The 15,852-nt window shown below is 41.1% G+C and overlaps 1 protein-coding gene across 1 annotated transcript in view; it reads right to left on the bottom strand.

Annotated features, from left to right (window-relative positions):
* nid1a (nidogen 1a) overlaps positions 1 to 15,852 on the bottom strand; it is a 107,681-nt gene that overhangs the window by 51,700 nt on the left and 40,129 nt on the right. Inside the window, exon 8 of the mRNA XM_048597089.1 lies at positions 1,848 to 1,991. Coding sequence (XP_048453046.1) covers positions 1,848 to 1,991 — 144 coding nt within the window. The remainder of the gene's footprint in view (positions 1 to 1,847; positions 1,992 to 15,852) is intronic.

Below are 15,852 nucleotides of genomic sequence, written 5' to 3' on the forward strand. Positions count from 1 at the left end.
TAGAAGGAATTACTGTGACAGAAAGGCCATTGACTTAAAGAAATGTCTTGAAAGGAGGACATAAGCAAGAAGCGATAGGCTTAAATAAGAATGTTCAAAGCAAATGGATAAAACTATAATTTTGACTTCCCCATTTCAGAACTTCTTTAGGCTTCTCCACACGAGGAATCATTCCACATCAAAACCAGTCTCTTGTGCTGTGGTTCTATAAACAACAACTAATATGCTTTACAGGATATATGTGCCCATCTTTCAGCTAACACTCCCAACATATTCAGTATGTAAAGAATGTAAGTGCTATAGAAACTGAATAAAATGCAGCCAAGTCAGTACTATTCTGAGTTATATATCCTTTGATCAGCGGTTTCTGTACTTCGCTTTTGTCCCGGGCCCAAAACTCCTGATTCACCCTGCCCTGGCCCTGATCTCAGCTTCAGTTTTTTTCTTGCATTACTTCAGGCCCTCTCATTTGTTTTAGATGTTTACTCACAGATGTGTTTCTGCAATTGGGCAGGACTTGTTGAAGAATCCTGCCTGCATTAATAGAGACACTGGCAACCATTTTAAAATAATTAGTCTCACCTATTTAGTAACATACATTTATTTGCAGGAACTTGCTCTCTGAGGAAAAAAGATTTTTTCAACACTTCCACCTTTTCTTGAAATACCCGGAATCATGGAGAGTTTACAGTTTACTGTCATTTGACGTTCTTGTCATTCTTGTGTTTGTCCTCATGAATCAAAGCCAAATGCTTGAGCAGCATGTTCTCTTTCCAGCAAGATAAATGGATTGTACAGATTCCCCTCTCCCTGAAATTGACCAAAACTGAAGACAGTCCCCATGAAATGTAAATAGAGATATTCTGGTTTGAACTTGTGCAGATATTTACAAGTAACAGGAGCGACAGAAGCCTCACCACCACTTCAGATTCTACAACTCCTTCAGACTAAAAATCACAGATTTGTCATAGTGCTGTGGGAGACATTTCAGAGCACTGCCTCTGTATCAGCTCTCCAAATGAGCAAATCCTATAGTGCCATTTTTCTGCCTACTCCTGGTAACCCTGCAGTCTTCTTTTCCAGTTAAGAATTTAATTCCCTTCTGAATACTTCAATGGAATCTTCCACCACACTCAGGCAGCACATTCCTGACCTCAAAGATGAGGAGGGACAGCGCTTTAGCAGTAATATCACTGCACTGATAGGCTAAAAGCTCTGGGGACACAGGTTAAAATCCCTCCATATTAGCTTGCAGAATTTAAATTAATTTTATAAACATGGAACATAAAACTAGTATCAGTAGTAGTGACCATGAAGCTATCACCAACTGCTGTAAAGACACATCTCGTTCACCAATGTCGTTCAGAGAAGGAAATCTGGCATCCTATTCTGCTCCTGCCTCCAAAGCTACAGACATCTGTTTGGCTATTAAATACCCTCTGACTTCACTTAGCAAGCCATTCAGCTCAAAGGCAATTAGGGATGGACAACAAATTTTGGCCTTTCCAGTGATGCCAACATCATGAATTCATAAATTTTAAAAGACACCCCCTGATTGAAAAACAAACGTTTCTTTCCATAATTTTGTTAACTTACAGTGATAGGGAGACGAGTACATGATAATAGGGTAAAACGAAGTCTGCTTAGAAGAGGCTCATGTACAATATAAACAAGGGACTTTGTGTGGTGTAAACCCAATGCAAAATGACCAGCAACAATTGATAAGGCTCCCAAACATGATCACATATGGGGGAAGGACACTAACATTGGTCCTACCCAACCTCAGAGAAGAACAAAGGATGTAATGTTAAAGAAATTGCAGCCTGTTTCACCAGTTTCCTTCTTACCATAGCAAGTCTGGCCATCTCCATAAAAACCTGCAGAACATTCACAAGTGAACCGATTCCCCTGCTCTGGGCGACATGCAGCATTGGTGTCACATCTATGAGTTCCTGTGTAGCATGGGTTCTGGTTTACCGAGCTCGAATCGGCTATTAAAACAGGAAAGAATTAGAATTCACCCCCACAAACAACACTGTTCCTCAATCTTCTACCTTTTCCACAGTGAAATGGAAAGGGTATTATTACATTGCTTATTCCACCTGAAGCATAAACACTTACATGGCTTAAGCAGCCCTTCTGATACATTGTTACATTTTAACTTTCACAACAATTGATGTAGAATAACCCATTTTTCAACTGTGCTCTTCCAGTCAATAAAAACTTGTTTTTATATAGCACCTTTAATGTAGGAAAATAACCAAACGAACATTGCCAAACATTATAAAACAATTTGACACGGATCCACATAAGGAGCCCTTGGGCAAATGAACAAAAGCTTGGTAAAAGAGGTAGATTTCGACAAGTGTCTTAAAAAAAATAGAAGGCAGAAGGATCTAGGAAATGCCAGAGCTTTGGGCCTTGGCAGCTGAAGGTACATCCACTAAGTTGTAAGATTGAAATTGGGATACACCAGAAGGAGCACAGGGATCTATGCTTTTCATTCAAACATTTTCATGAAAAAATTCTGCTGCTAAATGCAAATTATCTTGTGATTCCTAATGATCGGGTGCAAATCGATACAATCTCCCAGTTTGGCGAGGTAGGTGATCAAATGAATGTTTAATTCCTAAATTTAAAAGCAAAGGGAAAAAAAAAAGCAGAGACTGCCTGAAATGCAGTACAACTAATTGCAATGAACAACAATTTTGGGAGCACAAGGATGTGAAAGTGGCCAGATGACCTAGGATTGAGAACTTGATCCAAACACTGATGTCAGGCAGCACAAGGTCCCTAACAGAAACTCGCTCTCTCTCCTTCCCGCCTCCCTGCCCAACACCACCCATCCACACACACACACACACACACAGTTGTGGCTGAAATCTCACTTCAAATTAAAAGGCCATGGGTTCAAAGCTCTACTGATTCAAACTGAACATACAATTGAGGCAGGACTAAAGGGACTGCTACATAGTCAGAGCACCTCGCTTTCGGATTATACATTAAACCGAGGCACCAGATGTACGTAAAGGATTCCAGAAGGTTTTCAAAGACCTTCCTGGTGCCCTGACAAACATCCCTCTCTCAACCAACATTGCTAAAACAGACCTCCTGACCATTGATCCGTTGCAGAGGTCAGGAAATACTTGTGACACAATTTAACTTATTTTATTCTGATCTCTCTTTTGCTTTTCCTATTTAAATGAACCGTACTAATCATTAGCAGCTTGAACAACAAGATGACTGACTGTTCTGTTTGCTGAAGTGAAGTAACCATACATGCTAGTATCTAGCAAACCAATTTCCAGGGTTATCAACCTCACTGCAATTAAATGAATATCTGATAACAGACTAGGCTCACTTCTAACCTCTGATACTGGAAAAACATACCCAAAGGTAAAGGCTTAATGTACTAGCAGCTGAGGAGATTTATAAATCAAACATGCGGCTAAATCAGTTACTGGAAAATCTGGTGAACAAGTGTCTAAATTCTAATTATTGATGCATCATAGTTTGTCTACAGTCATCATAACATAAAATACTGACTAATGATCTGTGAATTTCAGCAACTGATTCAATACCCAGGATTTTCGTGAATAAGAACATTGACTTAAGAATGGCCACAGGAATCACCTGACCATAGCCAGCCAAACCATGCAGGGTAACCAGACAGTTACCTCGGGTGAAAGGCTTTAAAAAGGATCATATTTTGAATCCCAATTACATAAAGATAAAGCCACATTCTAAAGTTCTGGGGGCAGGGGTGGGGGAGGTCGTCATAGTTCGCCAAGGGCACCAAAAGCCCTCTACCTGACCACACGAGCTGCAGGAGTCATATAAAACTGAAGTGGACTTGATCAAAGATTATCTTCAGTTAAAATTCACATTTTCTTCAAGGCCAATAAAGTCAATTGATCAGATCCTGAGGGATGTGTGAAAAAGTCTTCATCACCTATTTAGTTTATACCATTGAGAATCTACACATGTTGCAGATGAAACATCTACTGCAATTATCAACCCTGGAAACAATAACCACCACAGACATGGACTATACAAACAGTTTCTTTTTCTAGGGTTTTTTCTTGGCAGACTAAGACAGATGGAATTAAGAATGCAGAATTGAACATATTCTCAAAAAGAAGTGCCCAGGCTGATAGCATTAACTGGAGAAGATGATGAACAAACTGAGGACTTCAAATAAAGAAAACTAATATTTGCTACTGCTGACTACAGCCAAGCATCCAACTTACCAACTGCTGTCTCAGGTTTCAATAGTGTGTCTTGGGAACACCCATAGGATTTTAAGAAGTTTTTAAACTTTTCCTTTATACCATCCTTGTCTAACTTTGTACATGTGTGCTTGCTTACATATGAAAGGCCCAAGTGACCACACAAAGGTTAGCATGCTTGATATTGCATTTTTATTATTTTTCTCTGGTTAGCAACTCATAAACCTGCTCCTTTATTTCAAGAAAACCTTGTGATTGGTTCCTTATTGCTTACAGTGAGAAGTTAACAAACTACATTTTGATTAGAGAAAGATACAGCTCCATGCTAAAAACAACTGAAACCTTTGACATCAACCAAGGAGGCTGAAAAACAGGGAAGCTGGTTCACCCAAAATCAAGAAACATCGTGACTATATTCTTATAGGCATTATAAGTAAGGTATTAAACCGCCACCTGATGAAAAACCCTGTTGCCACCCTCAGAGCTCTTATCAACTGACCAATTTTATATCCGTGGAAACACATTTTCACTGACACTGATTTTCTTATTGTCAGTACCAGCCTCAGAGGAACTATACCAAAGAATTCACCAAAATCGAACTGCACAGTTTCCACTGCTTTCCCTCTATAGAGCTCCGTTACCATACCCTCAAAGAAAACCAGCTATGACTGACAAGACCATTTTGCCATGAGGCCATATTGACAACCTTTTGGTTTTGTTGCTATTCAGACAATCCACAACCTCCACCTTAACAAGGATTTCCATACTTTTAACCGCAATGAACATTAGACTCATTGGTCAGTGTCACTACAGTAATGCAACAATCCCTACACAGTGTACTGAACTATCAGACAAGGTTTTGAGCTAGAGTCTTGAATGTAGCTTCAACCTTCAAACTTCTGATTCCAGGCAAGAGCACTACCAATTATGTCAAGTTGATACAGCAGATAGCAGTAAAGAACTTTGAGCAAATAAGATGGATATCTTGTAGCTTTAACTCTAACGTACAGTACAAATTTCGTTCATTCATTCTCTAGCAGCATTCTTAGTCAAACAAAGCAGATAAGATTTTGTACAGATATGGAATCAAAGTAATCAGCCACCTTCAGCAGAATTGAGCCACATCTGCTGTTCACAAGATTTTTGACATATCAATTGTCAATGCAGACTGCAGGTTACAATGCTTCCGTTATGAGATCAGTTCAGGTTTTGCGTTGATTTAGTTCTCCACATTGCACTAGGTCAACTTTACACTACTACAATCCTGTAGCATAGGGAGGAACTCGATATTTCACAGAATCAAGGAGCAGAGTAGGAGGCCACTTGGTGCATTGTCACAGTTTCGCTTCTTTGAAAAGATATCCAATTAGTCTTTTTCTTTCCACATTTTTCTTTCCTTTTCATTTCAATTTTGAGAGTTACCACTAAACTTACTTCCATCACCTTACCAGTTTTGCATTCCAGATGATAATTTCCTAACTAACAGTAATTCCCTTCACACCTCCCTCCCATTCTTATGCCAATTATCTAACATCTGCATCTTGTTTATCATCCCCTCCCGCCAATACAAACAATGCTTCCTTACTTTAAAAAAATCTATCAAAATCATTAATCATTTTGAACAACTCTATCAAATCTTCTCTTGACTTCTCTGGTGTATGGAGAACATGCCCATCTTGCCCGCTCTGTCCTCATATTGGAAGTCCCTCATCCCTGCTGCAATTCTAGTAAATCTCCTTTACACTTTCTCAAAGGCCTGAAAATCCTCCCTGAAGAGAGGTGCCCTGAATTGGCCATTATACTCCAGCAGGGGTCCAACCTTCATTTTATACAGATTTAGCATAATTTTCCTGCTCTGCACTCCCATGGTTACAGGGCTAATAATTACAAGATCAACAACAGCACAAGAATCAAGTTCTACAGATTCTTTGGTTATTGATCTTATTTAGTGATCTATGCATACGAACAGCATTAAAAACACCAAATAGACAGTCCAAGAAGGCACTGTGCTGACAAGGCATGAATCTAAGCAGAGAATTTAGCGGAGGAGAAATTATCAATCCTGCCTCACATCACTACTCCAGGAATACTTCCATTATGCTCAGGTATGCAAGAAGCTTAAATACTGATAACAGACCAATTAAAACTTTGAGACACATACACTGTAATTCTACTCATTACAATCTTGTTCAAGCTTAGAAACTTCAAACCTGATGTTCAGTCCTTGGGTAAGCTACAGAAAGTTAACTACTGAAATATAAGCCATTTCAACACTATCTTTACTGGCTGCTTTTGGAGCACATCAGTCTATTGAACTGCAGCCAAACAGATGTCTTTCCCATCATCAAGTGAATAAAAAGCAGCAACTGGGGAAATATTTGTGGCTTCTTCATAAGTAACTGGACTGACTTGCTACATTTGGTCTCAACCCCTGAATTTTGCAGGTAAAATGCAATTTAGAAAACCAAACTTCAGATCTAATTGTTCTCAACAATGTTTAGTGCCTTTCTTTATAAAGAGCAACTTCCTCTTCCTTAATTATCATGACCAGAAAAAACATCTCCCCTCAGGGCAACTTTGCAGGAAATCCCACTCTGGGCCCCTTAATGACTCAAAACCAACAAATACCTCTTACAGAGTTTATATGCCTGATGGAAACACGCTATGGAATAAGAAAGGCCGCCTCAAAAAAATGCAAAGTTAACTTGTCTTCTGTAGAAGCTCACAGCAATTAATGGAACAGCACAGAAACAGCATTTTGCACTAGTTGATTAAATGGCAATGAAACAGTAATTAAAATTTTAACTTTAAGTGCAAATTTTGCTGCACAATCAGATGCTTTAACCTTTAAAAATAAGATGCATCTGCATCTGGTATTTCACAAATTCAGGACATCCAAAAACCTTTTACAACAAAGTACTTTTTGAAGTGTGGACACTGCTGTATTGTAGGAAACATGGCAGCCACTTTATATACAGCAGGCTCCCACAAACAGGAATGCAATAATGACCACACAATCTGTTCGAGTGATATCGGTTGAAGGATAAATATGAAACAGCATAGAGGGCTGACCCGCTCTTCTTCAAAATAGCGTCATGGGATCTAGTTCACCTACCCAACAGTATAGACAGAGCTTAGGTTTAACATTAAATGCAACAACTGTAAGAGTGAAGCCCTCCCTCACTGTATTGAGAGGATTATTCAGGATTTTGCGGTCATGTTTCAGGTGTGGGATTTGGGCTCACAAGCCCTGAGAGGCTAATGGGGAGATTTTTCTACCTTCTTCACATTGCTGGGAGGATTGTGCTTTTAACTTTTCTCCTCCAATATGAAAACTTGATAAACTCTGTTCAGCTAGAAACACTACAGCACTTCTAAATATATGGAACCATCCCAACAAATAGTTATCAGTTCTAAAAAGGAATTTGTAACATTTTGAATACTCAGGATTTGTGCTATCTTTAATCATGAATAAATGAAGAAAGCCAAGTGAATTAATGAATTGTAAAGAAAAAGCATTTTAAAAATAGTTTTGAGTTAGTTATAAAGCCCCAAAACTAGTAGCACAGCTTATCTTGCTCTCTGTTCAGGTACCTTGCCTAAGAGGCCATTGGCTATCATGGACTTACTCTGGGTTTATGCTGGTCCATGATTATATTTGGCAAGATACTCCAGTGATTTGTCATGCCTTCTGGTGGATAGCTGACCAGGAAATGCTCCTGCTCTTACCGCCTCTCTTCAGGCATATTGGATATAGGTACATTGTAAGTTGATACTCAAGCTGCTTAGCCACATTATGATCACACCTCCCTTGATCATCAAGCCCTGTGGTAGGGCTTGAACAAAGTATACCAATGAAACTCACACAAAGACAAAAAGAGGAAACGTTTTAAGGCTGCACAAGTAGAAGAAACAAGCTGTGACCAAACTTCCTGTGCAGTTGCACATCACAATTGTGAAATTAACTTACATTGTTTGCACGTTTCACATGATCAGAACATTCCAAAATTATTTATAGTCAATGAATACCTAAGAATTATTGCCATTATGTCAAACAGAAGATGTGGCAACCAATTTTCTCAAAGGAAGCATTTCAAAACAATCCCACAAATGAAGAACTTTTGAAGCATACTTTTTGACCTTGCCGTATACAGAACAGTCTGCCTAATTCCCCACATAACAAGTTACTGTACTTCAAACCTACTTTCCTGGCTGTAACAATGCTACGAGATCCCTGCAGATGGTGCGACATAAATTCAAGTCATTCTTGTGAAAACAAAAATTGTGCCAGATATTAAAGCACCTTTCTTCAGAAGAGCACAACCAGGCTGGAAGAAGTCTCAACTCCTATATCTACACATTAATTTCAGCTGAGGTTGCTCAAAGGCAACCAGGAGTGGCAATCTTCATAAAATTGAAATTTTAAATTGAATTCTAACTTACTACAATTTAGAACAATTAAAGATTTTGCTCAAATATGAAGAGCCTTCTATACAATAGTAGTTCTGGAAACTTCTGCACCCTCTGGAACAAAGAGAATCAGGATCCAACGAAGTGCTTCAAATGTATTTATGCTAGGAACTGTTTTGGGTTGGACTAAGCACTTTTCTTAAAAAAAAAGGACAAATGCTGATTTAAATAGCAAAATCTAGCATTAACAGCCTTTACTTACATAGTATTAACTACTGTAAGCCTAGAGAGTGCAAGAGAGCTTTTTATTGGTATACTACTAGGAATGTAAACTGCTCACGAGTTCCAGAACTTACTCGTGTATCAGTTTGGGGTCAGAGAGAGTTTGGCTGTGGTATGTTCCATTTTCAAGCATCAGATATCTAACAAACTATCTACAACAAGGTTCCAAACTGATCCAATTTACATTTGTTTTTTTAAACTAAAATCCTATACTTTCCAAACAAACAGAAGGTTACATTTTGACCCTGTACACTGACAGTGAATGGGAAAACAAATGTCAAGTTTACATTTTCTGTTGGAGCGCACGTAATCACAAACTATTCATTCTGAAAAAAAGCTTTTTTCCTCATCACGCTTTCACTTCACAGAATGATAGAATCCCTACAGTGTGGAAGCAGGCCATTTGGCCCATCGAGTCCACACCGACTCTCCAAAACTATCCCTCCCAGACAAACCCCCACCCTTTTCCTGTAACCATGCATTTCCCATGGCTAATCCACCTAGCTTGCACATCCCTAGAAACTATGGGCAATTTAGCATGGCCAATCCACCTAACTTGCATATGTTTGGACTGTGCGAGGAAACTGGAGCACCCAGAGGAAACCCATGCAGACATGATGAGAATGTACAAACTCCACATAGACAGTTGCCCGAGAGTGGAATTGAACCCAGGTCCCTGGCTCTGTGAGGCAGAAGTGCTAACCACTGAGCCACTTTTGTAAAATACTTTAAAACGTAGGAAGACAGGAACAGGAGTAAGCCATTTAGTCTCTCAAGCCTGTTCCACCATTCAATGAGATCATGGCTGATCTGTGGCCCAAGTCCATATATCTGCCTTTGTCTATATCCCTTAATGTCTTGGCTTAGCTAAAAGTTATCTCAGATTTAAAATTAACAACTGATCTCACATCCACTGCCATTTCTGGAAAAGAGTTCCAAGCCTGTGCCACCCTTTTGTGTGTAGAAGTGCTTCCTAATATCTCTCCTGAATGGTCTGGCCCTAATTCTCATACTATGTCCCCCAGTTCTAGAATCTTCAAGCCAAGAAAGCAATTGATCTTTATCTACCCTGTCTGTTCCTGCTAATACCTTGAAGACTTCAAATCAGATCGACCCTTAGCTTTCTGAATTGTAGAGAAATCAGGTCCAATTTGTATAATCTCTCCCAATAACCCGTGAAGTTCAGATATCATTCTTGTAAACCTGCACTGTATTCTCACCAACGCTAGTACATTCTTCCTATGGTGTGGTGTCCAGATCTGCTCACAGTACTCCAAGTGGAGACTAACCAGGATTTTGTACAATTGCAGTACAACTTCTGCATCCTTGTATTCTAGTCCTCTGGATATAAAGACAAGCATTCCACTAGCTTTCTTGATTAGTTTCTGCACCTGTTTGTGAAACTTTAAAGATCTATGCACCTGAATCCTCAAGTTTCTTCACGCATCATATGTATGCAACTTCATACCATCTAGAAAGTACCCTGATCTATCCTTTTTTTAGTCCAAAATGGAGAACCTCACACTGGCTTATACTGAATTCCATCTCCCATAGTTATGCCCATTCACTTAGTCTATCAATAACCCTTTGTAAGTTTATGCTATCATCTATACTGTCTACAATGCTGCCTAACTTTATTGCATCAGCAAGTTTAGATATAGGACTTCTATGCCTTTATACAAGCTGCTAATAAATAATGTGAATAACTGAGAGTCTGACATAGATTCTTGTGGGACACCGCTGGTCACCTCCTACCAGTTGAGTACCTACCCATATGGTATCCCTACTTTGTTGTCTGCCACTCAACCAATTTCCCAGCCATGACAGTAATCTACCCTTAATTCTGTGGGCTTCTACCTCTGTTAATAATCTTTTACATGGGACTTTCACATAATGCCTTCTGGAAGTCCATATAAACAACATTCATGGACATTTTCCTGTCCTTAGTCACCTCTTCAAAAAATTCAATGAAGTTTGTCAAACATGACTTACCCATCATGAATCCATGCTAGCTACCTCTGATTAACTGAAAATTTTCAAGGTGTTCAGTTATTTTGTCCTTAATTATAAACTTTAACAGTTTCCCCAGCATAGTTGTTAAGCTAACTGGTCTGCAATTCCTGGTTTTCCTCTTTCACCCTTCTCAGAAACTGGATTGAAATGTGGAATTTTCCGATCAAGAGGTAGAACTCCTGCATCTAGGGAATTCTGTAAGGTTATATAGTTAGGAAATCTACAATGTGCTCCCCTACTTCCTTTAACACTCTCGAACAACTGATGAGATTTTGGGGATTTGATATCTTTAATTCCATTAATTTCTTCACTACCAAGGTTTTACTTATGTTAGTTTTATTCAGTCCCTGCCCTCGATCCAGTTAATTTCCTTGGGTTTTCTGGCAAGCTATCCTTCTTTCTTACTATAAATACTGAGGCAAAGTAATAGTCAACAAAAAAGACCAAAGAACTGTGGATGTTGGAAATCAGAAACAAAAACAAAAACAAAAATTGCTGGAAAAAACTCAGGAGGTCTGGCAGCATCTATGGAAAGACAGCAAAGTTAATGTTAGAACTAATTCCGAAGAAGGATCACTGGACCCAAAATATTAACTCTGCTTTCTCAGAGATAGTAGGAACTGCCAATGCTGGAGTCTGAGATAACAAGGTGTGGAGCTGGATGAACACAGCAGGCCAGGCAGCATCAGAGGAGCAGGAAAGCTGACATTTCGGGTCTGGATCCTTCTTCAGAAATGGGGGAGGGGGAAGGGGGCTCTGAAATAAATAGAGAGATGGGCAGGCGGCGATAGAAGGTTGACAGTGGAGCAGATAGGTGGAGAGAAGACAGACAGGTCAAGGAGGCAGGGATGAAGCTAGTAAAGGTGAGTGTAGGTAGGGAGTTGGGATGGGGGTAGGTCAGTGGGGAGGGAGGGGCGGGTAGGTGGGAAGGAAGACGGACAGGTCAAGGAGGCGGGGATGAAGCTAGTAGGTGAGTGTAGGTACGTGAGTGGGGGTTGGTCAGTGAGGTAGGAGGAGCAGATAGGTGGGAGAGAAGATGGACAGGTTAAGGAGGCGGGGACGAGAGGTGGGGAGGGCTGGTCTTGGGATGAGGTTGGGGGTGGGGAGATTTTGAAGCTCGTAAAGTCCACATTGAGACCATTGGGTTGTAGGGTTCCGAGGCAGAATATGAGGTGCTGTTCCTCCAGTTTTTGGTTGGAATCGTTGTGACACAGGAGGCGGCCCAGGATGGAAATGTCGTCCAGGGAGTGGGAGGGGGAGTTGAAGTGGTTCGCGACTGGGAGGTGTTGTCATTTGCCGCGAGCCAAGCATAGGTTCTCCACAAAGTGGTCTCCGAGCTTCCGCTTGGTCTCCCCAATGTAGAGGAGGCCACATCAGGAACAGCGGACACAACAGACCACATTAGCGGATGTGCAGGTGAACATCAGTTTAATGTGAAAGGTTTTCTTGGGGCCTGGGATGGAGGTGAGGGGGGAGGTGTAGGGGCAGGTGCAGCACCTCCTGCAGTTGCAGGGAAAGATGCCGGGGTTGGTGGGGCTAGTGGGGAATGTGGAGCGGACGAGGGAGTCGCGAAGAGAGCAGTCCCTCTGGAAGGCAGATAAGGGTGGGGAGGGAAATATATCCTTCGTAGTGGGGTCAGATTGCAGGTGGCGGAGAATGATACGTTGAATCCAGAGGTTAATTAACACCTCCCAGTCGCGAACCACTTCAACTCCCCCTCCCACTCCATGGAGGACATGTCCATCCTGGGCCTCCTCCAGTGTCACAACGATGCCACCCAAAAACTGGAGGAACAGCACCTCATATTCCACCTTGGAACCCAACAACTCAATGGTCTCAATGTGGACTTTACAAGCTTCAAAATCTCCCTACCCCTGACCTCATCCCAAGACCAGCCCCCACACCTCTCATCCCCACCTCCTTGACCGGTCTGTCTTCTCTCCCACCTATCTGCTCCTCCCACCTCACTGACCAACCCCCACTTCCTACCTAAATTCACCTACTAGCTTCATCCCCGCCTCCTTGACCTGTCCGTCTTCTCTCCACCTGTCTGCTCCGCCTATCACCGCCTGCCCATCTCTCTATTTATTTCAGAGCCCCCTTCCCCTCCACCATTTCTGAAGAAGGATCCAGACCCAAAACATCAGCTTTCCTGCTCCTCTGATGCTGCCTGGCCTGCTGTGTTCATCCAGCTCCACACCTTGTTAACTCTGCTTTCTCGCCAGACCTGCTGAGATTTTCCAGCAATTTCTGTTACTGTTTCTAATTATTCAATGTCTGGTATTTTCCCCTTGTCATTGACAATATTTCCACTTTTAATCTTTAGTGGGCTGACACCACTACTAACCACCTGTTTTCCCTTTATATAATAACAAAATTTCTTCTTATTCAGTTTGAAGTCCCTGGCAAGTTTCCTTTCATGATCTTTATCATAGCTCTTATAAGCTGCTCTCTGGCCCTTTGCTGACCAATGCATCTTTTCCATTCAGCAGGATCTTGGGGTTTTGTAAGCCCATTCTTTTAGTTTTATGCTGTCCCTTATCTCTTTAGCTGTCCATAGCTGTTCTGTTTTTCTTCTGAAGTGGAGCTATTCCCTGTCAGGGGTATAAAAAATTTTCTAAAATCAGTTCCTAAGTGGGAACAATTTCTCCCCATCTACTCCGTGGATTAATTCTACCTCTTTGCAAAGCTTCAGCTCATCCACAGTTCAACAGTCTGTATCCTAACCCATTCACCCATCACATCGGCACTATCTAGTCTACATTGCAACATTTTCAGATATTAAACCCAATTTAAAATCATCATCCTTATTTTCAAATCCCTCTAAGGCCTACAAACCTTCTTAACTGTGCAATTTCCTCCTACATTACCAACGACCAAGAAGTCTGTGCTCATTCAATTCTGGCCTCTTGTGCCTTCAATTTGCTTTTCCCTAGCCATGCATTCAGCCGCCAAGGGCCGAAGCTCCAAAATGTCCTAAATCTTGCAGATTTTCTCTCCTCAAAATGCCTCTTAAAGCAAGTTTCGGTGGTGTCTTGATATCTCCCTACATATCACCGTAAAATTTTGTCCGACTGACTGCGCTCCTATACTGCACCAAGATATTTTGCAACAATGGGAATGCTGTATTAATGCATGTTACAGCTTTTCCAAGCCAAAGCGGTCAACTGGGGGGCAGAAAGTTAATCTTACAGAAGCAAGGGTCAAATTATTATCATGCCTCAGAAATAACAGGTTTCAAATCTGCACTGGCAAAGATTTGAGAATAGCAACCTGCTCTCTTAGCTGACAATGGACAAAGATAATGGAAAATGATGCCTTTAAAAGAACTCTCAAGAAAGAATGGAAGGAAAATCTAGATGCATACACAATGTTTTGTACCATGTAATGTAAAAACCACAATGAGTAGCTTCAGAGTATGACAGAATGCTTGAGAAATTTCTCAAAATAAGTTAATACTCTCATTCTCTTGATTTCCATTATCTAACGATGAGTCATTAGGATGCTCTTTGTAAAACACAATAAAGTACTTCAATAATTTTTGGAGAAATCATCAAAAACCTTGGCTTAAAGGGCAAAGGAGGTTTTGGGATACAAATTCCCAACCTATATTTAGGCTACGCTTGAGACGTTGCCAACTGACACAGTCTTATCTATAAATAATACAATCTCTGATCACATCCTCAAATTACTCATCCACCTTTCAAGCCCAAATCCTAAATCATGCTTAAGGACTCCCTGAGAAAAAAAAATCCAATTCAATTATAACTGCACTTTTTAAATCTCAACTGGCTGGCCTCTGGCCACATTGCTGCAACTACTGATCCGATCAAACGCATCCTCACCTCCACTTTTCATTTCCTAATCCCTACAAAAACTATTATGTGTTCTCTTGCCGTGCCCATAACCCCTCGGTATGGCAGCCAATTAAGCTCCCTTTGGTCCAAGGGGCACAAGCTCAAAAGGAATTCATCCATCGTTAGATTTGGTTAGATGACTTCAAACACTGTCAGGTCCTGCCCTTGTGCGCTTTTACTGCTCACTGCTTCGGGATAATTCTAGAATGTAAAAATAATCCAGTTTCTTTTCTCTATTGCAAAACATGTTCTTAAACTCCCTTCACTGTCCTCTACAGCCTCAACTCCAACAAGTGGAAAGAGTGTATGGTCTGTTTGTCACTAAGACTGAGATAATCTCATCAGCTGCCTCTGCCATGTTAAGGAACATAGAAAATAAAAGGAGTAGGCCATTCAGCCCTTTGAGCTTTCTCCGCCAGCCAAAATGGTCACGGCCAATCATCCAACTCAGGACCCTGTTCCTGCTTTTGCCCCATACTTTTTGATCCCTTTAACCTCAAGAACTAATATCTAATTCTTTCTTGAAAACAGTCAAGAACGTTTGGCTTCAACCACTTTCTGCTGTAGAGAATTCCACATGCTGCACATTCTGGGTGAAGAAATTTCCCCTCATCTGAGTCTTAAATTGCCTACTCTGTATCCTTACCCTGGTTCTGGACTCCCTGATCAATTGGGGAGATCCTTCCTCAATCTACCACCAATTCCTGTTAGAATTTTATAGGTTTCTATGAGATTCCCCCCTCATTCTTCTAAACTCCAGTGAACATAGCTCTAACCAATCTAGAGATAGTAGGAACTGCAGATGCTGGTGAATCCGAGACAACAAGGTGCAGGGCTGGATGAACACAGCAGGCCAAGCAGCATCATAGGAGCAGAGAGGCTGACGTTTCGGGCCTAGACCCTTCATCAGAAAAGGGGGAGGGGAAGGGGGTTCTGAAATAAATAGGGAGAGAGTGGGAGGCGGATAGAGGAGAGGATAGGTGGAGAGGAAACAAACAGGTCGAAGAGGCGGGGATGGGGCCAGTAAAGGTGAGTGTAGGTGGGGAGTTAGGGAGGGGATT

This window comes from Rhincodon typus, chromosome 5 (genome assembly GCF_021869965.1).
Source record: "Rhincodon typus isolate 14 chromosome 5, sRhiTyp1.1, whole genome shotgun sequence".
NCBI classification, from domain to species: domain Eukaryota; kingdom Metazoa; phylum Chordata; class Chondrichthyes; order Orectolobiformes; family Rhincodontidae; genus Rhincodon; species Rhincodon typus.